The sequence below is a fragment of the Myotis yumanensis genome, unplaced genomic scaffold (assembly GCF_028538775.1).
Source record: "Myotis yumanensis isolate MYYU_CA2020_CCGP unplaced genomic scaffold, mMyoYum1.0.hap1 SCAF_6, whole genome shotgun sequence".
Lineage (NCBI taxonomy): Eukaryota > Metazoa > Chordata > Mammalia > Chiroptera > Vespertilionidae > Myotis > Myotis yumanensis.
The window spans coordinates 71628678-71654526 of NW_027223757.1; the positions used below are offsets into that span (position 1 = coordinate 71628678).

General features: G+C 36.7%; 1 protein-coding gene across 4 annotated transcripts in view; it reads left to right on the forward strand.

Annotated features, from left to right (window-relative positions):
* Positions 1–25849, forward strand: part of KHDRBS2 (KH RNA binding domain containing, signal transduction associated 2) — a 564684-nt gene that overhangs the window by 498250 nt on the left and 40585 nt on the right. For 2 of the 4 annotated variants that reach the window (XR_011471860.1, XR_011471859.1), the window contains exons 9-11: positions 1718–1777; positions 17369–17542; positions 19498–19558. Coding sequence is in view for 1 of the 4 variants with exons in the window: in XM_070418330.1 (XP_070274431.1) it covers positions 1718–1777; positions 17369–17466 (158 nt within the window). In the remaining 3 variants the exon portion in view is untranslated. Of the gene's footprint in view, positions 1–1717; positions 1778–17368; positions 18366–19497; positions 19559–25849 lie in introns of those variants that run through there. The other 2 variants (XR_011471861.1, XM_070418330.1) reach the window with 2 other exon arrangements.

The following is a 25849-nucleotide window of genomic DNA, read 5'->3' on the forward strand; positions in this document are numbered from 1 at the left end:
ATTTTATTGATTTTTAACAGAGAGGAAGGGAGAGGGATAGAGAGTTAGAAACATCAATGAGAGAGAAACATCGATCAGCTGCCTCCTGCACACCCCCTACTGGGGATGTGCCTGCAACTAAGGTACATGCCCTTGACCAGAATCAAACCTGGGACCCTTGAGTCTGCAGGCCGATGCTCTATCCACTGAGCCAAACCAGTTAGGGCAAGAGATGAGATTTTTAATTCCAAATTCTTTACTTTTTTTTTTATTAAATTGATTGGGGTGATATTAGTTAATTAAATTATGTACGTTTCAAATGCTCACTTCTGTTATACATCATCTGTAAATTGCATTGTGTGGCTACCACCCAAAGTCATATCTCCTTTCATCACCAGATACTTGCCCGCCTTTATCCTTTATAGGCTAACACCATCTAAGGCAGCAGTTCTCAACCTGTGGGTCGCGACCCCTTTGGTGGTCGAACGACCCTTTCACAGGGGTCGCCTAGACCATCCTGCATATCAGATATTTACATTATGATTCATAACAGTAGCAACATTACAGTTATGAAGTAGCAACAAAAATAATTTTATGGTTGGGTCACAACATGAGGAACTGTATTTAAAGGGCCAGAAGGTTGAGAACCACTGACTAAGGCAATAGGGAAAAGTGTGTGAATACAAACTATTGCTTCTCAGACCTAATGGAAATTCAGGAGCCATAGGCAGGAGATCAGAGCTTACCTCTGTAAACGATGGGGCTTACATTGTTTTTGGTGGGTTTCTTTTGTTGTTGATTTTTGTTTTTTTGTTGTTTTTGCTGAGGAATGAGGCTGCTCACAAGCCAGGATTCCAGCCTCCCTGGTTCAACCCATCCCCCAAAATCCTCTGGGCTCACTGTGGTCCATCTGTGGTAAATACTGGGCAACAGAGTAGGGTTCAGGGAGCTCTGAACAAAAGTGTCTAAGTTTTAAATGATGCAGATGTATACTCATTTTATTTTATAAGAGTTATTTTTGCCACAGATGTTTAGAAATCTAAGCAGATACAGAAGTCTGACTAACCTAAACATAAGTTATTTATTTTCTTACTGTAAAACTAATACAGTATAGAAAATTTAGGTCAAAAAAGGAAATTTAAATCACCCTAAATTACACTACTATATTTATTTATTCTTTACTTTTGGTTATACATTTACCAATTTTTAATCATTATGATACATATTTTATTTTAAAAGAGTACACAACTTAGACTACTTTAGAAAAATTCCTTTAAGATTTTTCTATCCTAATATATTTCCATCACTTTCTTTTTAATCTTCACCCAAGGATATTTTCTCCATTGATTTCTAGAGTGGGAGGTAGGGGGAAGGTGAGGGGGAGAGAGGGGGAAAAGGAGAGAGAGAGAGAGAGAGAGAGAGAGAGAGAGACATTGAGGGAGACACAGCGATTGGTTGCCTCCCACACATGCCCCTACCAGCTAAGGTATATACATGCCCTTGACCAGAATCGAACCTAAGACACTTTGGTCTGCTTTAAACAATAAGCAAAACTGGCCTCTTATTTTTACCAATACAAAATACAGAGTTTAAAATATGTTCACATGTACTATCAGAATTAACTATTAATATGTTCAGTTGAAAAGGAATAGCCCCTTCTTTTATGTAACCAAGAAACAAAGAAAATACTTGCATGTCAATCCATGTGGTCATGAGATTTAAATTTGATAACTTTCAGACTCTCATATCCTACGTACATCGTCAATAGAAAAAGGACCAGGTCAAACGACAAGAAAAAGTAAGTCCTCAGCATCATAACCTTGAAGCCTAATTAAATTAATACACATTACCTGCACTCAGCTTTTGGTATTAAGTATTATGTAGAGTGAGATTTAAGTACAGAATACTGGCTGTTCATCCTATGCTACCCAAATAGGCAGAAGAAAAAAATTTAAATATGTATGTGGAACAGTGATTTAAGGATCCACTTATGTCATATACAGATTGATGTTGCTTAGTTATTTTTCTATACCTCACATATTAACTAGTATCCACTTATAGATCATCTTTAATAAACTCTGAACAATCTTTAACATCAATAACACTTATTCCCAAATGTAAATCTTGCATCTCCATTTACTTGTTCACTTTCATTCTGAATAATTTCTAACATTTGGACTGTATAATGGGTATAAATATTATATCTCAATGGAATGTCTGTATTTTTATAAAATCATAACCCCAAATCTCAGTTTCCCAGCAATACCATGGATTCAAACAGTATGTGGGGCGGCTCAGGTCAGTTGCTGCAAACTCCCACCTCTCCCTCAAGCTGGCAGAAAGAACTGTGGGGCAAGCTGAGGTAGGGGCAAGGGAAGGAGGAATGCTGTCCGGGATAATTGTGTCCTGCACTCAGAAGACTCACAGATGTATCGCTCATTCAGGATCTCTTACAGTGGTCGGCAAACTGCAGACCACTGCTAGGAAATGGCCTTAAATAAACCAGTAGAAAAATCCAGTCATTCACTTTGAATCTTTATACATTGTGTTGTGTGCATCACCAGAGGAAGTAGTATTTGTCTTTTTGGGGCCTATCATTCATATTGAAAGAACAAATATGTCGACTTCCAAGAAAAGCAAGTATCATTTGGGGCTTCAAAGCAATTAAATTATTCAAGATATTTGAAGAAATGTAATATTAAATAGTATACTATTTTTCTTATAGCAATGTAAATATAAATGTTTAAATATTATGATGAAAATAAATATGATTATTATTTATTATATTATTTAATGTGTTAATATTTGTTAAACATTTCATTACTATTTACTAACATTTAATTAATGTTACATAATTATTTAATTAACACTTAAAATATTAAAATACCGGTAACTTGAATTTGTTTTTGGAAGCTGGATATTTGACTTACAGGAATTGCAAATCAGTTTCTGCATTTTAAAAATATTTCCTAATTTATGATTCATCACAGTTGTTTTGGATAAGTCTAATTAGGTCATAATTCAGTAAGAGAGCATTTTAAATACAGTACATAGATCAGCGTGGCTAAGCAATGCTCCACATAAGAAACACCCTCTAAATTCTCCTGGAGACTGACAGCTAAGAACGGACAGCAATAGTCTCTTCTCGGAGAAAAGAGCTGTTTGTTAAAATGTATTTAATGTGTGAGCTGAAGAGCCAATTATGCATCCATTCTTTAGTGGCATTTTAGATGACAGCTGTGTGGAACCAAGGAGGATAATATTAATACACTGTCTTAAAATCAATGAAAGCAAAAAGAATTTTTGTGTCGGATTCTAGGACATTTGAGTGCCTCACTTCAAGTCAATTGCAGAACATGAATGTATTAATTTTGTGCTGAGAAACTGGAATGATTATTCTCCCGGTGTGAAAATAAGCCCTACATTAATTAATCTGTAAAACAGCAAAGGAAAATGAAGCCAGCTGGCCATCATGCCAGCCATGTGACTCCAGAACAAAGACTGTCTCTTTTCAATAGTAAATAGAAATACAAAGTTGAGGAAATGCGCTTTTACAAATGAAGCTGAGTTTTCTTAATACGGGCAAGATTTTATCATTTTAAAAACTAATACAAACAATATATTTTTCTTAGGATTTATAAATACTGAAGTTGTTACATGATAAGCTATTGAAAACAATACTATGATTTATTCTATTTGATTTTAATATAGGTTGTTGAATTTTATTTTTAACTGAAAGACTAATGATATTGCATTTTTAAATTCAGTTGTAAGATTAACTTAAAAAATTTAATTTTCTGTTTCTTACTATCTCAGAGGTTACCATGAGGTGGCTATCCAATCCAACTTGTCTTGATAATAAATGCAGACTATGTTGCCTAGGCAAGGAACCATCTAAAAGAGCAATGTGCCATACCACTACTTCATTGCTTGCATTGCTAATTTTGTTAACTGTTTCAATTATGTTTTGAATTGTGCACTCCTAAATTCAGCAGTTTCAGGCAAAACTAGAACCTGCTTGTCAGTATTTTAGATCAGAGATTTTTTTTTACCTTAATTACACAATTAAGAATCACCTGGCGAATATTGAAAAAATACCAAGGTCCAATTACCACCTCAGATCAGCTATATCATAATCTTTGAGAATGAGAACTGGGTATTAGTTTTAAAGATTCCTGGGTGATCCTACTGCAAACAAAGGTTCAGAGTAAGTTTTAAATAGATGCGTGCATGGGAGCAGGATGAAAAATAGCCTATGAAGTTAATATGAATGTGCCATTCATTTGCATTATTGGAGGTCATACTTAAGTTATATGCAGACCACTTTTAGAAAATTTGGTATTTTGTAAGTAAACATTGTGGCCTAGAACCTGGCATTTTAAGTTAACATTTAAAAAAACTATACAGTGAGGTAATAGAAATAGAATTTAGTCCCTTTTTGAACAATTGTGTGTTGAACAGTTAAATCTCAGACTTGACTTTGTCTAAAATGTGCCCAACGGATACAAAGTCCACAAAAAAATTAGAGTCCACATGCATCTAACAACTCTCATGTTGAGACAATAAAACTAGCCACAGGAATGTTTATTTTTATCACTTTCTCTCCTGCTAAGTTCATGGTACAATCATTTTAACTGAGGGGGAGGGGAGAGTTGAGAGATCTATTGTCAGAATCTTGGGGTGAACAAATAATGTACAAAAAGTATATTCAACATGGTATAGATTTATATTTAGAATGTTGAAAAAAGAACCGGTTTTAAAACACAAAGTACAGAATACAAAATACAAAGCTAGGAAATCACTGTCTTGCCCTCTTGGAAATACACCAGCTATGAAAGTATATATCCAGGAGATATGACTCCTTAGGAAGTCTTCATATAATTTCCAGAGTTTGAGGAAATTTTGTGTTTATTGAAAGAGGTCATGGATTTTTAAAAAGAAACATTGTTTGAAATAAATATAATACATTTCATTTATCATATATGTCATTATTTATTGAATGACTCAATAGGAACTGCTGAAACTATGCCAGCTGAAAATATAACTATTATTATTGATGATTTATAATCAGTGTGTTTTTGTATTAAACAAATGACTTACATAACCATACTGGTAACTTGTCAAAACTTTAGCTCAGTTGGTAACAAAATATTCCAGTATAAAACAAAACAAAACCTAGACTAGATAGGTCAGTCTCTCTGGAGAAAGATCTCAGAATGCTCTTTATACTCAGCAGAGTGCAGGAGCAACCAACAAACAGATAGTCCAGGAGGCTTTTGGCATTTGGAAGTTCTGTCAGAGCTAGGTCCCATCATGGGCAAAGAGCTAAGATTTGGGCTGCTGAGAAGACTGGGGAGAGCAAACAAGAGACTGGGTGACGAAGTGTTTCATAAGTTAAGGGCACATGTCTGCATGAAACTGCCTTTCACATCACAACCAATCACAGTCTGGGAGACCCCAGGCCACCCTTCCTTCTAACCAGCTGCCTACAAATTTGGCAGTTCCTACTACCCCATCAGGTTTGATAATTTGCCAGAACGACTCATATAACTAAGTAAAGCGCTATACTACAAACCACAGTTTCATTATAGCAAAAGGATAGAAAGCAGAACCAGGCAAAGGGAGAGACACAAAAGGCAAGGTCTGGAGAGTCCCAAACATGAAGCTTTTGAAATTTTCAGGGCTGCATTATTCTCCAGGCAGCCTGATGTTTAACAACAACGTATTGCCAACCAGGGAAACTCATTTAAGCGCCGATGTTCAGAATGTTGTTATAGTTTCATTGTGTAGGGATGATTGACTGAACCATCTCAATATCTATCCTCCTCTCCTCCTCTCCCCAGGTTGGGCTGATATCCCACGGACAAACCGTGGGCAAACTACGGCCCGCGGGCCGAATCCGGCCGTTTGAAATGAATAAAACTAAAAAAAAAAAAGACCGTACCCTTTTATGTAATGATGTTTACTTTGAATTTATATTAGTTCACACAAACACTCCATCCATGCTTTTGTTCCGGCCCTCCAGTCCAGTTTAAGAACGCATTGTGGCCCTCGAGTCAAAAAGTTTGCCCACCCCTGCCCTAAGCCCATGGTTGGTCTTTCTGGCAGGACCAGCCCCCATCCTGAGTCATCTCATTTGCATCAACTATCAGGTGTGGTCAGAGGGATCCACCATGGATCCAGTTGCTCCAAGAAATTCTAGGGTTTAGAAGTCAACTCACAGTAGTCAGGGACAAAGGCTAGCCAAAATATTTTGTGACACAAGTGGTAAGAAGAGAGCACCGACCTAGGAAAGGTGACATGTAGGCAGGTTGGGACAAAATCCCAGAGATTTGGAGCTAGTCAAACAGCCAGTTTAACATTTCTCTGAGCTTAAAGCCTGATTTTTTTTTTCTGCCTCCCATGTGTTGGTCTGAGAATACACTGGGCTCATTTCTGTTCTCAAACATAGAAAGGAGGGACTTAGGGAGAGTAAGACAATCAAATAACTACAAATGCATTCTCTTCATCTGTGAAGCTTTGTCACCAAGCCTGCCTTCTCCAGTGAACTAAAGACATTATTGGAATTCTTGGAGAAGAGAATTATTATTTTATATCACCATTTTTATTCCTTCTTCCATTATTTCTCATAAAGTCAGTGGCTGAATTCTGTAGGCTTTTCATTGATTCTGGATTTTATTTGGCAATAATAAAAGTAGTTTTTAAATCAAGCAGACAAGCTTCTATGTTGTATCCAATTATTCACTATTTTTTTCTGTGCCTCCCATTTTGGAAATTCCTTCTCTAGCTGGCATCTCTGTCTCCTTTTTACTGAGATGAGATCTTAATTCCAGTCTAAGAAGATAGATATTTATTTAAATTTTAGAACTACTGGCCTGCATTACTCAACAGCTTCAAGGTATTAATTATATAGCAGAGTCAAGAATAAAATATAAATTTAAATTTTAAGTACATATGTCAGTCATTAATACATGGTAATTAGAAATTGAATGGTACAAATTGAGTCAGTTTATTATTAAATATAATAATCTGTAAAATGTGTAAGGTAGGGATTAAAACTGAGTAAGCAATTTAAAAATACCACCACCATGACCAAAGGGAAGGAGTCTTATACTAATCACAACATATTTCACTTACAGTGATTTTTAACATTCCAAATCATGGTAGCCTTGCCTAGGAAGCTAATAAAAATCACCCACTGAAAGCTAAACTACTTGGAATGCCATTCTTCGTGCAATTTTTTTTTTTACCCTCCTGGAGTTCGTAATCAGAAACAGCAGTAATTCAAACAACCTAGGCTTAACACTAAAGATAAAATTGTAGACCATACTATGATCTGAAAATTAGGTATATGCATGAAGTAAACTTGGTGGTATTAAACAAGGGTGAGTAAATAAATGGAGATGGGTTAAGAAAAATGGCTCTAAGATTTCCATACCAAAACTGAAAAAAGAAACTGGGTTTAATTCCTAGGTTAAAAATTCAAGCCATGGCCACAGACCCACATTACACTAAACCAAAGTAAAGTTAATAGAGAAATACCAAGCATCAATTAGTTAGTCCATGGGTGTATTTCAGAACTTTAGCCTCAAAAATTTTAATAATTTTCCTCATAATAGATTATTCATATATTTATCAACTGTCGTCTTGAAGTTACCCATTCATATTTTCAATATGTAGCACATTTTAAACATTTATATTTGTTGTTTGTGTAAAGTTTGAACTTTGGAGTTAGTTGTTATTTATTTATTTCATGGTTAAAATGACCAAATGGAAACATCTACTTTCAAAAGCCACTTAGGAATTTCATATAAAGACTTCTTCAAAGATGAAGTGGATGTGGCTGCTTTTGAATAGAATTTTAGTACTTAGGACAACTTCCTCAATAGCAAGAGAGGGTCCTCTTCAAAAGTTCCAAAAAACCCAGCCCATCTCTAGTTTATAAGGTCCCTACCAGAAGTCATTATCTTTCTTAAGATGAATCAAAAAAAGCTAATCCATAAACATTTACTAATTGTTAAGGAAAATAAAATGTTTTCCAATACATTAAGTAAAGTGAAATCATGCATTTGCCAAAATTTAATGGGTATCTAAAATCTTAAATGGGTTTGTTCTCTTGGTCCCATCTCCTAATTGACTCTGAGTCTATTTCTTTGCAAAAATAAGATGACTTTTCTTTTGAGAAATATATTTTAAAATTTTAACTTTACCAACAACACTCCTTGTATTTCCAGACCCAATAGTTTTTTCAATGAATATGATAGAATACTTGTACTTTAAGAGATCATTGCAGTCATCAACTCCAATTATCTAGAATGAAATCAGGGTCAGCTCAAGCTAGGCCTAGCATGGAATTTCTTGCTAAGGGATTTGAGTTTGATCTTGAATGTGCTATAAGAACAATTGAACAGGCCTAATCAATTGTATTTGGTAATGTACCTCTAGCTCAAAGGTAGAGAAGAGTAGAGAGTATATATACCTACACATACACACAAACATACACACATAAACACATACATATACACAGTATGGAATATATATAAAACATATATATGATATCAATTAATTAAATATATAATAGTAATTAATATACAATTTTTTATACATTGAGTGGCCAGATTATTATGATCAGTCAGATTATGACCACCCCCTTCATTGGGCCACCTTTTGCGGCGATTCTTCTTGGCATTGACTACACGAGATGTTGAAAGGTGATGCAAGGAATCTGACACCATGCCTGATGAATAGCACTGTCCAGTTCTGTGAGATTTGATGGTTGTGGAACCAGCTGCCTGATGGCTCTTTTAACTTTGTCCCACAAATGCTCAATTGGATTGAGATCTGGTGATTGTGGGGGCCACCTAAGCAAGGTAAAGTCTCCCTCATGTTCTTGAAAGCACTCCTGCACAATACGAGCACCGTGGCATGGCGCATTGTCTTGTTGGAAGAAGCCATCTCCATTTGGATACGCCATCAACATGATAGGATGAACTTGATCAGCAACAATACTTAGGTATGTTGTGCTATTCAGACGTTTATACTGGTCTGGCCCTCTAGCAACTTCAGCACGAAATTATAGCTAATTTGCCTACAAACGTCAGGTGGTCATAATAATCTGACCACTCAGTGTATTTTATAATTATATATTTATATTACATATAATTTATTATATGTTATCTATTTTGTAGTTTAAAATATAAATATTTTATATTGTGTGTTGTATATTATAACTATAAAATATATGCAATATTAATTTTATATATCTATATGCTATAGCATGGATAAAGTCATGGAAGACACAAAAGATAACTAGGTAGCTAGCTTTCTGGGTGAATATAATAATGGTTTGCATCATTTGCCAATGATAAACTTGAGAAGAGTATTAGGCAGTATGGAGAAAAAGGTAAGTTTAGTTTCAAAAAGTTGACTTTGAGACACCTGAAGAGATGTCTGACGGGCAGTTCGATATGCATGTCAGCAGCTCAGAATGTTTTGCAACAATTAAAATGTGTCATCAGTATGTAGAAAAAGAGCCTTGCGTAGGGGTCTTTCAACAAAGAAGAGGCTGAACTGGAATCCAAATGCAGCCCTGGGGGAAGACTCCTGGGACTCCCATTCCAAGTGAGGGGTCCATCTGAGGGAAGCCTGTAGCTTCCTTTGTGGGTACAAACTAGAAATGTAAGCTACTTAAATATAATTAATGTATTCAATAAACAATTACCAGGTGTCTGCCATGTGCATCATAAGACTCTATAGTTGAGAAAGAATGTTTAGAAAGATCTAATCCTTTATTATTCTCAAAGTGGATTATCTCCAGTGTTACTTTTTTTAAGATGTATCTAATTAAAAATTTGAAATAGTGATAAAAGCTGTAAATGCCTTCCACAGACTGATTTAATTTCCTGAGAGCATTAACCGAAGGTGCACTAAAGTTAACTCTTCTTGGAACATAATTCATTATGTTCATCTGTGAAAACAGATGCTGGTCATATATTTCTCCTTCAGTATTTTTCCCTTTTACCATCTGCATCTTAAAACAATAAACTCAAGGATTATAAATAATGGCCATACAAATTGTGTGGATGAAATAGTTGAACCATTAATATTTTTAAATGCTCAGAGCAGAGCAGATAATTCTACCATTCACTTTGAGTAAATGAACACCTAGATTTGCACCTTAACAAATTCAATTCATGCAGCCCACATTCTTGTTAACAACATTAAAGCTACAATCTCACTCATTTAGCTAATTAATTGTTGAAATAACCAATTAGTATATAAACCACGGGGAGTGAAATAAAATTAAGTCCTATTTTTGGAAAGAAAAGGAAAGGGCAAAGAAGGGGCAGTCAGGACTTCTTTTGGATGAAAGGGCTGGTGGAAAGATGGTAAGACAGTTACAGATAAAAATTCTGAGCTATAGCCTGGCCAGTGTGTGGCTCAGTTGACCTATGAACCAGGAGGTCACGGTTTGATCCTGGTCAGGGCACATGCCCAGGTTTCAGGCTTGATTTCCAGTGGGGGCATGCAGGAGGCAGCCAATAGATGATTTTCTGTCATTGATATTTCTCTTTCTCTCTCTCTCTCTCTCTCTCTCCCCTTCCTCTCTCTGAAATCAATAAAAACATTTTTAAGAAAATTCTGAGTTATAGTTTCCTCATCTTAAAAAGAAAGGCAACATTAGCACGTATCTTGCAGGAAACTTGTATTTGCTGATAATATACATAAAATGCCTAACACTGCACTTCACCCTTAGAAGGTATGATGGTAATATCTTTATTTTTAATAGGATGGATAGTTTAAAATTACATAAAGAAAACAGATATTTTATGAATTACAACAACAATAAAATATTTGAGTAACATATTTTCTTTGGGAATAAATAACCATAAAACAACAAGTATATATTTGAAATATGTTTTCACAAAGAATTATATTCTTCAGAAAGTTCAGAAACGTAACTGAGACCAACCACCTGGTCTCAATGGCTTAGAGTCTGTGTGAATTTTCATCAGCCTTGTTGTAATGCTCTTTAATGACTGACAAACCAAAACACTGGCAGCCAGTAGTACTAGAGCAGTGGTTCTCAACCTTGGCTGCACATTAGAATCACGTGGGAATCTTTTTAAAATCCTGATTTCTGGGCCTCATCCTCCGGAAATTGTTTCTTTGTTACTAATATTGTGGCCCCACCCCATAACAAAGAAACAGAATTTCCGGAGGATGAGACCCAGAAATCAGGATTTTAAAAAGATTCCCAGGTGATTCTAATGTGCAGCCAAGGTTGAGAACCACTGTACTAGAGTTTAACTTAGGCTTCCTACTTTACTTGTGGTTTTTGCATATTGCTTTATAATGCACCAAAAATAAACAGCATGTGTGTTTTAAAGGGGTTTTTTTTAGATTATTTTTCAGATCTCAGAAATATAAACAACTAGCTATGTTGGTCTAGCAAAGTATGAACACAGAGCTGTGCTCTCAGGAATCACCATGATTCCTACATCCTTTCTGAAATGATCTTTAAAAGTTAATTTACTCAGAAGGTGGCATTTTAACCTACTTTCAGAAAGATAAGCATTAAAAGTTTACTTTCCAGGTACTTAAATAATGCCAACTTCTCCTAAAATGACTCCTTGTTCCTATACTTGATTTTCCCCCTACTAACTTCAACATTTATAGTATCTCTGGAGCAATCAGAGAATACAGTTTTGCAACGTTAAAAACCATCCAGATTTTTCTTTCCAATTCTGCATGCTCCCCAAAGTACCTGGCCCCATTGCAGGAATGAGGACACTTTGAGAAATGCACACCTCTTAATAGGCCTGATTCTGCTGATAGCAGAGTACTTGAGGGCAGACACTTTTTAAGTCACCAGAGTAACATTTAATGCACCAGAAGAGTTACCTGAGTAATTTGCACCTCTTTATCAAAAGAAAATGCTCCTCAGTGGTGCTTATTAGCATGTAATGGAGATGCACTCTATTGCATTCTATAAAACTTGACTCAACTGGGTAAAAGAAATCAGAGTGAGTTATAAAACCAGAGATGGAGCAATTTTTAAAAGAAATATTGCTATATTTCAAATATATGTAACACTATAATTGCTAATAATGTGTTTCTGAATAAGAGTCCTGTTTTACTTATTTTGCATAATTGATTTTAACATTCCTATTTATCTAGTAATAGCATTTATGTGTACCTTACAAATATTTATGGTGTTCTTACTACGTGTCTGCCACCTTTAAAAGTCTCTTTTCTCATAGACCTTATAATTCTGTTTTTAAAAAAACAAGGCCAGATGATACAAAATAATTAATATAGAAAAGTATTTAAAGAAAGTGAATTCTTGCCCTGGCCAGTGTGACTCAGTTGGTTGAGTCATCCCCATGCACCAAAGGGTGGCTGGTTCCATTCCTGGTCAGGGCATATGCCCAGGTTGTGGGCTTGATCCCCAGTAGGGGAACTGCAGGAGGCAGCAGATCCGTTTCTCTCTCACACATCAATGTTTCCTCTCTCTCTTCTTCCTCTCTCTCTCTAAAATCAATAAAAAAATATTTTTTTAAAAAAAGAAAGTAATCTTAGTTTAAAAAGCATCTAAATTCATATTTGCTCAGAAAATTACTTCTTTGAGATTAATAAATGCTAGATTTCAGTCCAAGTTCAATTGAATGATGGAAGTTAGTAGTTCCCTTCTCTAGACTTTCCCCAGAATTTTCTTCAAATACAGTGGGGCCTTGACTTACAAGTGTCCAGACTAACGAGTTTTTTGAGATACCAGCTGTCTCTCAGCCGATTTTTTGCATTGAGTTGATAGAGTAATTTGAGTTAATGAGCTCCTTAACGAGCTCCTTAACAAGCTCGGTCTCGGAACGAATTAAACTCGTAAATCAAGGCCCCAATGTATCAATTATAATTGCGTTGTAATCTATTAAATATCATGTTAGCTTTGTCCTGTGATCTCCTTGAGGCTCCTTAAACTATCCTCTTATGCTGGGCTAAGTACAATGACTGGCATATAGGAGATCTTTCATAAAGAAGAAAGAAAGAAAAAGTTTATTTTATGAATGCTTTCTTTGTTCCCTTTCCTTCTTATTTCACATACAAATTGTACATTAAAACCTGAATTAGGAAGTCTAGAAATGGTGGGAATTTGATCAAGGCACTTAAGCTCCATTTCTCGTATCCTAATTTGCTATTTCCAGATCCACAATTCTGTAAACCATTCCAGTAATTTAAACTTTGCAGACAGTTATTTTTCACCTTCTCGAAGTAATAACTTATTTATTTGCTTGATTTACATGCATAGTCTAGCCAGTGCTTCTCATCTGACAATGATCCTGATATTGAGAGCATTTATTTCCTTGTTTTCCAGGAGGACAAAGAAATATTATCTCTAAATTTCATTGTCTTCAATAATTTTTCTTTTAACTGACATCCTAGAATATGTCATGGGATTATATACAATTGGCCAGGACTCCAAAATTTGCATGAAGCCCTAAAATATTTTAAATCCACCTCATCTGCTGAATAGGAGAACCCAAAAAAGACAGATTCTAAGTGCATTCCTAGTCCTTTATAACTTCAAATTTTAGAGAATTCCCACTGTGAGAACCTTATAATAAGTTTTCTTTTCCTGTGTGTGGATTTTTCCCATGTGCAGCATTCCATGGTGGACTCAAGTTAAAATTCCTTAGTGAAATAAGCCAGTCAATGAAGGAAATATACCACATGATCTCACTCATTCATAGATAATAAAGACCATTATAAACTTTTGAACAATAATAGATACAGAGGCAGAGCTGCCTCAAACTGATTGTCAAACTGCAGCAGGAAGGCCAGGGAGGGTTGGGGGGCAGGAGGGAGGGGGTAAGAGATCAACCGAAGGACTTGTATGCATGCATATAAGCATAACCAATGGACATAAGACACTGGGGGGTAGGGGAAGCCGGGGTATTGTCAAGGGTGGGGAAAAAAAAAGGACACATATGTAATACCCTTTGTAATACTTTAAGCAAAAAAAAAAAAAAGATTTCTAAGAATCATTTATATCTCTAATACTTATAGGGTGGGCCAAAAGTAGGTTTACAGTTGTGAGAATAGAGAGTTTATTCTTGTATTATTATTTATTAATATTGTATTATTTTCTATACAAACTGTAAACCTACTTTTGCCCCACCCTGTACAGTGAAGAAATCCAAGAATTTCTGGTGAGCAGTGAGGGGGCTGGCAGGCCATATAAGGTTCAATGACACACTACATGATGACAAAGGAAAAACATCCAGTACAGATCACATACCATACATTTCACTGAGACAAGCTGGCTGGTATTACTATAGGATAATATGGGTGTCTATATTGTGTATAAAACTATGATATTAGAAAAAATATAGACCACGGAAATTGGAATAGAAATATTTTCCTGATCTCAATTCACTATTATTATTGAGAACATGTAAACAGTGAACCCAAGACCTGAACTAAGTGAAATAAATCCTTGATTTCCTCTACTAATAGTAAGGAATCTCAGAAAATCTAAAACTCACTTTGTTTGCCTGGGTAAAAATTCATTTTGGCTGACTATCTGGTTATAATTTCAGTAGACTATTTCCCCTCTTCCTAGCCTTTTCGAGGAGGAAAGAGCATAGTATTAATTTGCATAAAGAAAGCTATAGAAGAGCACACTTTTGTGCAATGAAACATAATATTTTTACACCGTTTTATAATGGGATTCCACTGTGATTGTTTCACTGAATCCAGTAGTGAATACTTTTGGTACACAGCTAAGTAACCCTTGAGTTAAGAAGCCTCACTTCAACTCATATCTAAGATTTCTAGTTATAGAGCTTTTAAAATTCATGCTGAATTTCTTAAGGTTAGTTGTTCCTGTTTTCAAAGTTGTCATTGGAAGCACTTTCTGCCTTAGTTCCTAAAGTTGATCATTCATTCACGTAATCTTCATTGCATTCAAGCCCTATTAGGCACTGTATATTTTCCATGCACTTGGGATATAGCTGCGAACAGTGACACTTCTTATTTCAATCTTGGTCAACAGTTGAAAAGTGTAAGATTTTAGTCCACCAATTAGCTGTCTAGAGCCTTAGATAAAGTTAAGTAAAGCCAAGTCGTTAATTCATGTTAAACATGTTCTGCGGCAAATTCCCAAGATGATGCCAGTTTAAAAGTTCTGACAGATCTGGGGGTGGATGTGGCGGGTATTGCTGTCACTCTGCTCAAGGTTGTTTCACTATTTTGCAGAACCTACCAGGAACGTAGAGCATCTGAAAAAGGATATAGAACTTCTATAACCTGGGGAAACCTAAAACCTATCTTATCTCTGCTCCTAAACCCTATAGACTGCAACCCTGGGATTTCTAACACTAAAGAAGCAAAAAGTGGTACATCCTCTTTGTTAAAAATAATAATAAAATGGGGATGATTTTACCACAAGAGGACATATTATTGGTTATTCATATACAAAGTATAAAACTTTTATTTCATAAAGCTAAGAAGGCACTTTTGACCTTGTAAGCAAAAATTCATTTTCTATTCTAGTACATCAAAAAAGTTTTATTTAATTCCAGTCAAGTACATACATACATAAAATTCTTCTCTGAAATGTCTCTGTTGAGAAATTCTGGCAGCTTGAAGTCAAGTCCTCCCTCAGGAAATCACAGCTGAAAGACCAACACCCACAACCTTCCACCAAAAAAGGCTACAGGATCCAGAACAGGGTCTGTAAACCTTTTCTGTAAGAGCCCAAACTGTAGCTAATTTAGGCTTTGCAGGCAGTGTGGCCTACATCATATTCACTCAACTCTGTCTTTGTAGAGTGAAGCCAACCTTAGACCACATTAGTAAATAATCATGCCTGTGTTCCAGGAAAACTTGATTTATAAAAATAGGCAGCTGACCAGATTTTGCTCACAAGCCACAGTTTGCCTGATCTAGGTGGTCTGTGTTCTGAGTAAGGGTAACGTTTCTCATACTAGGTTCTCACTTCTATTTTACTCCCTGTCACATATTGAAATAAACATAAGCATGAATCTTAAATAGTGAAAGACATAATGTTTCATTTATCATCAGATATCATTTGTAATAAAGATTTCCTGGTGAAGGATATATTTAGAAACCCAGTGTTTACCTAGTTAAATGCTATTTATTTCTACACTGATACACTTTTGATCATTTTTCTATATTATAGATCGTTATCCCATGCTCGTATAGCGAGTGTAAGTTACATTTTTCTTACTGTTTTTGCTAGAGATATTCTCAGGGTACTTGAACTATCTGGGGGCATATACCCCATATCAGTTGGTCTCAGCCTGCAGTGATTTTCCAGGTGATATTGCCATTACCACCATCTTTTGTATCAGCCATCAATGTCAACCATCTCTTTCAAGTAATCCTTTTTCTTATGTACATACCTCCTCCCAACATAGCCCCATGCATCGTCTGCTCTCTACTCAAAAACTGAATTCTGTTCAAAAGACCCAGATAACTTAGTTTCTGGCATCACATAAGTCACCACAAACCCAATATTAAGTCCTTGGCCCTCTGATGGAGTCATATTTCTCTTCTGGGGCCATAAACATTACAAACGCTATTTTCCACAATACGCAAAAGCTTAGTTGCTTGTTTTTTATGTGTTGGCTAGGTTCCAAAATGTTGCAGTTCATGAAAGTCTGATGAACCAGTAAATGATGAGTTTTCCTAGAGTATTAATACCTCTTTATTTTCTAACTTCTTTATTTGGAAAAACTAAGATATTTTTTCCTTTACCAATTTTACTCCTTAAAATTTACTCTTCTCCATAGCCTGCTTATTTCTGACTAACTTTGTCTAGAACAGTTTTGCACTATGGATCTTAACCCAGGCCTATAAGAATGACCTAAAGAAGCATTTGAAAAAAATACCAAACCCTGGTCCCACCCTATAGAGTTTTCTAGTCATTTGGTAAGGGATACATTAGTCATTTTTGGTTTGGTTTGGTTTGGTTTCGTTTTAAGCTCCCAGGTGATTCTCAAGTTAACCGAGGCCTAAGAACCACCAGTTTTCTAAACCTGATTTTTTTTAGGAGTCTTTATAAAGGATTAAATATGAGATTTCTCTTTCTACTTTGTGGTATGGAAACTTAATACAATAAATGTGAAGTTACTGAAGAACTTCAACTTTCTCCTTTTGAAAAATGCCCTGCAAGTTTAATTCCAAATGACTGCATTTCAAAATATATACCCTTTTTGGATTAACGCACTATGTGGAACATGTAATAAGGCTTGAGCTGTCGGTGTTGAGATCTTGCACTCTCTCTTCTCGGGTTGACTATTGTGTCTTAAACATTTTTGATACCTGTGAAGCCACGTGAATGTTACTGTTTTTCTCTTGTTCATAGCCCCAGAAGAATGGGCCACGACCCGCTCCAGCCTGAAGGCACCACCGGCAAGGTCAGCCAGAGGGGGATACAGGGAGCACCCCTATGGTAGATATTGAAGGTCCTCCTCACCCGTGACCTCACCTCAGAGACAATGCATAGCCTCTGGTCTCCACATAAACAGCAACAAGACAAGTAATAGTCCTTTTTTTTTCCTATTCTAGGGATAACTCCTTTATGATTACTCCCATATATTTCTTGTATTTCCTCTATACTGTTGGCGTGACATTGACACTAGTATTAATTTTTAAAATGGACTGAAAGAGACATTGGCAAGCATTCTCTACAAACCATTCAGTAGGATGATATTCTCTTGGTTGTTTTTCATTGTTGTGTGTAATTTTTTTTTCTTTTTTCTTTTCTTTTTTCTTTTTCTTTCTTTTTTCTTTTTTTAGAAAGAGCATGAATCTGTTGACAGATTTTGAGTCTCAATCAACTAGCAAAAACTTTGTTTAGGGTTGCTAAAAGACTGTAACATGATTTTTGAAGTAGCTGCTAATAAAGTTGTAGATAAGATGTTTTAACCTGTCTTTTAATATCTGTTAGTTAGATGAAGATGTTCGATATTAAGTTTGTAAATTTAATTTTAAATGCTGTTTTAATGGGGTTGAAAACAAGCAGCTACTGTATGTATGTAGCTAACTGAATTTGTTCAGTGTTTTAACCTGTATTTGTTAAAAAAGAAAAAAAAACACATAAAGTTCCATGTGTAAGCTTCTCTAAATAGGAAACCACAATTTGTCAAATATGTTTGCCATAATTTGTCAATAAAGCTGAAAACTTTTGTAAAAACTAAATTTGGAATTACTTGTTTTCTAGCTTTAAATGTCTGCTTTATTTCTTCTTCAAGAGATGCCTAAAATGTTTTCTATTCAAAAATTACAAAAATGAACCCAAGCCTGTTTTAAGATATTTGTGTAATACTTAAAAAATGTATTAATAACTTATGGTTGTTAAATAATTTAAAAGTTAACAAACTAAACTGTTACATGAATCATGGTTAGTAAACACTAATGTATAACTTGTTAATGGAGAAAAATGGATTTAGAATAATAAATGGATTTTAAACTATCCTCTAAGCTTTATCTTGCTAAACACAAATTCTGATTGACTTGTTTGCATTAGCATGTCTCTCGTGAGAAAGAGTAATGGAGTATAAAGAGGTAAGATTACCACTTACCACTGTCTAAATGCCTAGTTCTTCAACCTTTGAGTTTCCCCGCACATTAAATATCCCATCCAACATGTAAGCATTGCGTAGATTCACTTTATTGTTTTCACTCAAAGGAGTGCGTGGACTTCATTTGCGTAGTTTATAACAATTTGTTTTGACAAACAAATCATCAGTGTCACTGGCCAGTTGTTGCTATTCAACCTCAAAAACTTTATTTGTAATTTTCAGTGCTAAATATCACCGCCCTTGAAGGCAGTTTAGAGGGCTGATATTTCTTTTGAGACTATCAGACTTGATGGCTGATGATTATTAAGGAAATATGTCGCAGGACTCAAAGGATGACTAAACGTTAAACAGGTAACACTAATAGTAACTCTGTAATTTTGCCTATGTAACAGTAATGTTAAATATTCTCAGTTATTAAGTTCCTGATAGTTAAAAAAGTAAACCTACAAAAACATAACAAATAGGTCTATAGGTTATTAAAACAACTAATTAACATTAACTAGAGGCACCAAAATTATTTTACAATATATAACCCTCAAGGTAATAAACAGAACTAAAATTAATAATAATAGTAATGCAACTCTTGCTAACATCAAACGTAAGCTAAATTTTGATGGAAAACAAAAAAAAAGAAAGTAAAAGACTTGATGGTAGGGATGAATGCCAAAACTGTTAATCTTTTAAATACAGTTTTTTTGTTTATGGTGGCTTTTGTCGATGTGATTGGTTTACTTTTTTGCTGCTAACCAGCTTAGGCATATTGCTGTTCAGTTTTTGCAGCTGGAGTTGCATGCTAATAGTTTTATGAAGTGTGTGTCTGTCATCAATTAAAATTGTAAATATTTGCCTTTCACAAAATGCTATTGAGTTATATTTAATTTTCTTTTTTTATTCTTTCTCACTATTTCAGGTACCCACAAGCAAAGAGCACATAATTGAATAGCAGAAGTGATGGGCTAAGAAAAGTAGAGGTAAGCTTAATTTTTATCATCTCTGAAATAGACCGTCTTTACCAACATGAAGCTGTGGCACTGAACTGCAACACCAAATGCCACTTGGTGAATAACTGAAAAGGTTTAGATGGTTGTCAAGGAACAAAGTTATTTTTATCTCCCTTGAAATAAGGTGACATACCTTGGTGTTTACCTGGCAAGACTTTCTGAGCTTGTCCAGAAGCTTGTCAAATGAAACGTGAATTAGTAGTTAATATTCAGCCCTTTTCTTTGCTGCGAACTACCACATATTACCTCCTCTAAATTTTACGAATAAAAAATATTAAAACTTGCACTCTTCAGATATAAGAGAAGGAAATCACAATTATTGGCTGAGGTGGAGGGATGGGAAAGGGAACCCCATAACAAACCCCTCACCCACCTTTTATCAATGAGATAAAATTTATTAACATTAACATTTATTTAGTAAGATAAAAATAACTAAACTGACCATTATTTCCCCCATTTATCCCACTGGATTTATCAATAAACTTGTTTCTTATCTGTCAGTCTATTTGATTCTGCAAGTATTTACTGAATACAAACACTATTGGAAATGGAGACTTGATTCCTGTACACAAGGAACTGGAAACATTAGCCAAGAAACCTCCCACTGAAAACAATGCAAGGGCACATATGAACTCCACAGACTGACCTGACATTCACAGAATGGAAATGGCCTTGCTATGATATTTGAAAAAGGGTAAACCCCAAGTCGTCTCCTCTGGGGCTTGGTCCTCTTTTTACTACACAAATATCCAAATATCCACAATACAGTGCAGCTGTAAACAAGTGCCACAAAAGAGAAATGAGAGAGCGCGGAGATTCTTTATGACTGGAGGTAGGGCAGAGAAAGGAATCATGGCATGAAAGAGGTAGCCTGTATATTCATTGATGAGACAGAGAGCACCACTGGTGAAGGGAGTAGGTTGTCAACTTGTGACACAAAAAAGTTCAGCAAGTGAGAGGGACCCTGAGGACCAGACTCATGAAGGCAGCGTGAAAGCAAAGCCTGGAGCAGTGGGGTCCAGTCAGGTCATGGTTGCCCCTGAGCAGTGTGAGAAATTGTTCGGATTTCACTGGAAAAATAAAAGGAAGCTGATGTAGGTTTGAAGTAAAAAATCAGAGTTATCCCTCTAAGGAAATTATCCCAAGTAACCAAGCCATTTAGCCAATTTTATAATTACCAATGCCACTTCATCTGAGAGAGCTTTCCCAAAATTCAAATTTGTGAAAAGAACTATTTAATACCATATTGCTTCAGTTAAGTGCCTTTGTTAAGCTGCAGAATCAAAAATCAGTTACAAAAAGTGCATTTTTGAAATTTTATTTATCAGTAACATTCCATATCTGACTTAACTCTCAAAAAAGGTTACTGGCCCTAGCTGGTTTCGATCAGTGGATAGAGCACCGGCCTGCGGACTGAAGGGTTCCAGGTTTGATTGTGGTCAAGGGCACATGCCTCGGTTGTGGGCTCAATCCCCAGTAGGGGGCATGCAGGAGGCAGCTAATTAATGATTCTCTCTCATCATTGATGTTTCTATCTCTCTCTCCCTCTCCCTTCTTCTCTGAAATCAATAAAAATATACTAGTATGTATAAAAAAGGGTTACTGTTTTTATAAACCAAGGGGATAAATAATCTCTAATCCAGTTATCCTGCATATTGTTCTCCTTTGATCCTTTTCCAACCATAGGCTTGATCTTATAAAGCAATGAAAGAGAAACCAGTCAGAGTTTGTTACTATTTTGATATATTAATCAATATGGTTTGTTGTTGCAATTGTTGTTGTGTCATAACCCTGTGACTCTCTCACCATTCAACACAAGGCAGAGCTATCACAGCAGAAACACAGGTGTTGAACAGGAGAAGAGAATATTCTTGTCTGTAAAGCTCAAAAACAATGATTTGTGAGAAAGAGGATTTTGAGTTTCAAAAGCATGCATTTTTAGTAGGCTTTAAGTAGAACAGAAAGTTTGTGTTAACTGTAGATATAAAAGACTCCCATCCATCTATAAATATAATACCCTAATATGCAAATAGACTGAATGCTGGAACTGAACAACCAGTCACTATGACGTGTGCTGACCATCAGGGGGCACACAGAGAACATGGCGGGCATCGGCCACAGCGGGAAGGTGGAGGTGAGCTGGGGCGCCAGACCAATGCGGGGCACCAGTCGCTGTCATTGGGGTGAGCCTATGATGGTTACTAAAAATTCTTTGCTCCCGTGCACCACAGTTTCGCCCTGCGTTTGCACCTGCTGCTGGCACTGACCCTGCTTGAAACCACTGCTCGATCCATTGCTCGGTGCTGTCAGCGGGTGCGAGCGGCAGCTGCCGGCCCCAATTGCCCCTCAGGGCTTCTCCACCTCCCCCTGCTCCTGAGGGACAATTGGGGCAGCAGCCGCCACTCGCACCTGCTGCTGGCGCTGGCACCAATTGCTCTGCACTGTCAGCGGGTGTGAGCCGTGATGGTAGGAGTGGGGCTGCCGACAGACAGGGGACCAGGGGCCATGGTGGGAGGGGCCGGGCGGGGGTATGGCGGATGGGTCGAGACCCGCCCCTGTGCCCACCACAGCCTTGTGGCCCACAGTTCTTTTCAAGGTGCATGAATTTGTGCACTGGGCCCTAGTAAATAAATAAATAAATTGACTACTACCCACCTCCATACATCAAAAGGTGAATGTTGTATACCAAGCTGAGAAGAAAGCCTACAAGGCAGCAGTAACTAAGGTATTAGTGTAAGATGTTAGTGTGGCCTCAAGTATGAGGTCTGCACAATATGTCAGTTATCCAATAAAAACCTGAGATAGTTTTGGAACACAAAGGGGACCTTTGCCTAAAGAGGAGGCTGGGGAGGCAGCAAGCTTCTCAGAGTTCCCCCATATCCATGTGTTCCAGGTGCAATCCTGCAGATGGATGTTTCTTTAGAATATTTCGCCTTGCTGGCAAGAGTGAACAAAGCAGGCGTGGCCAAGAGAATCATACACACAGTCACCTCTACAGGTAGGCAGGGAGGACCCAAGAGTCTCTGCATGGGCCAGCCCTGACCAGGTGTATCAGTGGATACAACCCAAGATGGTAAGAAGATCAGCTGCTCTCTGCCACCAACACCTCCAAAACTTAAATGCAGTCAGAAAAAAAAAAAAGAGGGGGAAACATAAATTTCTGAGTTAACAGAGAAAATCCTGACCAAAATTCATCTGAAATGGCTGAGATTATTTTTCTCCACCTGGCAGTATGGCAATTTGAGAATGAAATTAAGTTGAGGTATAGAAAAATATAATTATATATATATATATACACTAGCGGCCTGGTGCACGAAATTTGTACACTTGGGAGTGGGTCCCTCAGCCTGGCCTGTGCCCTCTCGCAGTCCAGGACCCCTCGGGGGATGTCCAACTGCCGGCTTAGGTGCGCTCCCCACAAGGACTGGGCCTAAGCCGGCAGTTGCATTACTCTCGCAGCCTGGGACCCCTCGCTCCTTACTGCCCGCCTGCTCACTACTCCTTACTGCTTGGTTTGCTGCTCCTTAGTGCTGCCGCAGAGGCGGGAGAGGATCCTGCCACCGCCACTGTGCTCACCAGCCATGAGCCTGGCTTCTGGCTGAGCGGCACTCCCCCTGTGGGAGTGGACTGACCACCAGGGGGCAGCTCCTACGTTGAGCGTCTGCCCCCTCGTGGTCAGTGTGCATTATAGTGAACGGGCATTCTGGTCGTTCCGCCTTAATGGTCACTTAGGCTTTTGTTATATAGGTTGCAATCATTTATTACATAACTTGTCTGACTCTTAAAATAATCAGAAGTAAATACAGCAGGTTTCCCTGGCAACAGGGAATGAGAATTTCCTTAAGTTAGTGGCCTCTCAGTCAAAACCACTGATAGCCCTCACTGGTGTAGTTCAGTGGATAGAGTGTCAGTCTGCAAACTGAAGGGCCCTGGTTCAATTTTGGTTAAGGGCACATACCTCAGTTGCATGCTTAATATGAGGCCCTGGTCAGGGGCCCATGGGAGGTAACCAATCGATGTGTCTCTCACGTGGATGTTTCTTTCTGTGTCTCTCCCCTTCCCTTCCACTCTCTCTAAAAATCAATGGAAAAATATCCTCAGGGGAGGATAGTAGAATGAAAACTGGTAGAATGAAAACTTTTCAGAGTGGCACCAACTGATGAACATCTGCCCAGACAGGTTGCCTTCTTCTCTTCTATCAGGTAATGATGTGGGATCCCACCTGGATCCCTTTATGACATCATGTCTGCTCTCACTAATTTCAAAGTGCTGGCTCCCAAAGATGGCAGAGCAGGTACTTTCCTAGTCCTAGAGCCATGGCTCATACAAACATTCTCAGGTTTGACATTTATCTTGTGCAGGTCATACAAACTTGCATAGCAGATTAGTCTTTAAATGACAGCGTGTTCCATCTAAGTGTAGTTGAAGTTGTCCGTGGCCATGTTCCATATCTTCTATCAGGTAGTGCTATAACACTTGATATACTGATGAGCCTATAACAATCAGGAACTCAGAAAACACCAAAGTTAGCTAGCTTGGGCACTAAAAAATACTTTAAATCAGTGGTTCTCAACCTTCTGGCCCTTTAAATACAGTTCCTCATGTTGTGACCCAACCATAAAATTATTTTCATTGCTACTTCATAACTGTAATGTTGCTACTATTATGAATCGTAATGTAAATATCTGATATGCAGGATGGTCTTACGCGACCCCTGTGAAAGAAAGGGTCATTCAACCGCCAAAGGGGTCGCGACCCACAGGTTGAGAACCGCTGCTTTAAATAGTAATGACAAGAATAATTTATATTTGTCCAGCAAAAAGTGTGACTACACTCAATTATGATTCAATCAAAAATCAATTTGATGCCAATTAAGAGATCAAATAGTGCATTTAAGTCTTATTTGTACTATTTAGATAATTTTTACTTTTAGTGTATTAATGGAAATAAGGCCATTTAACTTAATGAGAATTGAAGGACTAACAATTTTTAAATACATTTGGAATAGAATGACAGTAAATGGTCTTATTAGTTCTTTTAAAAGAAAGGGGTTTTTTTAAACTATTAAGATGTTACTCTTGTTCCTTTAGTTTTTCACTATATCTATGTCTGTTGGTTAATGTAACATAGAGCTTATAGGGTTTGTTTGTTTGTTTTCTGTGCTTTTTAAACAGAATAGAGAACAGTGATCAGGAATCTGAATTGGCTAAATACCAAGTATCAGTTTCAGTATCAAAGGGCTGTCTGTTACTAAAAACTCCATCTGTTTGACACTCTTGCTGGTTCCATAGGAAAGTTTAATTTTTACTGCAAAATAATATGTAGTAAATGATTTCAAATATCCAATTGTATGGTAATTTACAAAATTGATGACATGATTATGTTTGATATGAGGACAGAGTATTAATAATGGAAACAATAGTAATACTAGGGCCATCTGTTTCACAAACATACATGCCTGGCAAGGTACTAGAATTTTCGCATAAAGACTAACATGAAACATCTGTAATCTTACAACAAGCTTACAGAGGAAGTACAATTAACCCCATTTTATAGAAGAGAAAATTGAAATTCAGAGGTTTAACTAATGTCACACAACCTATATGTAACGAAACCAATATTTAAAACAAAGTTTGATAGCCCACATTTTCCAGATTTCTTTGGTGATTCCCAACTTTTCATGAATTTGATTGAAACAAGAATCTAAAATTTCAAATAGCCTTAATATAAGTTCTCTTCTATAGCAGTATGATGAATAGTGACTAAAAATATTACAAAAATATTTAACTTGAAGTGCATCTTTACCTTGATCTTTCCTCAAATTTGTCATTTTTTTCAAAAGTCCTGATTTCATCAGAGAAAAATATAAATGAAAGTATCCTACATTTGTCATAAAGCATGAATTCATTTGTAATCTAAACTCTATTTTAACATTAAAATCTCACATAATTAAAAAAGCATGAAAGCAATTTCAGGCTTTTATTCTTCAATCTATAAGTAAGAACTCAGCTTTAAAGTATGAGGGTCAATTTCAAATCAGAAATATCTTTGTGTAAGTCATGCAGCCATGTGTTAAGGACACAAACTGCACTCAATGTTAAATATTTTTTTAAAAAAACATTTCCTATTGCCAATGCAATGTGTAACATTTTTCTAGGCATCCTAATGTCCTACTAAAGTATCTGAGTTAGTGGTTTTGTTGACTAGCAGATACCAGTCTTCCATACCATCATAAAGTTTAATTTTCTGAACTCTTTACAT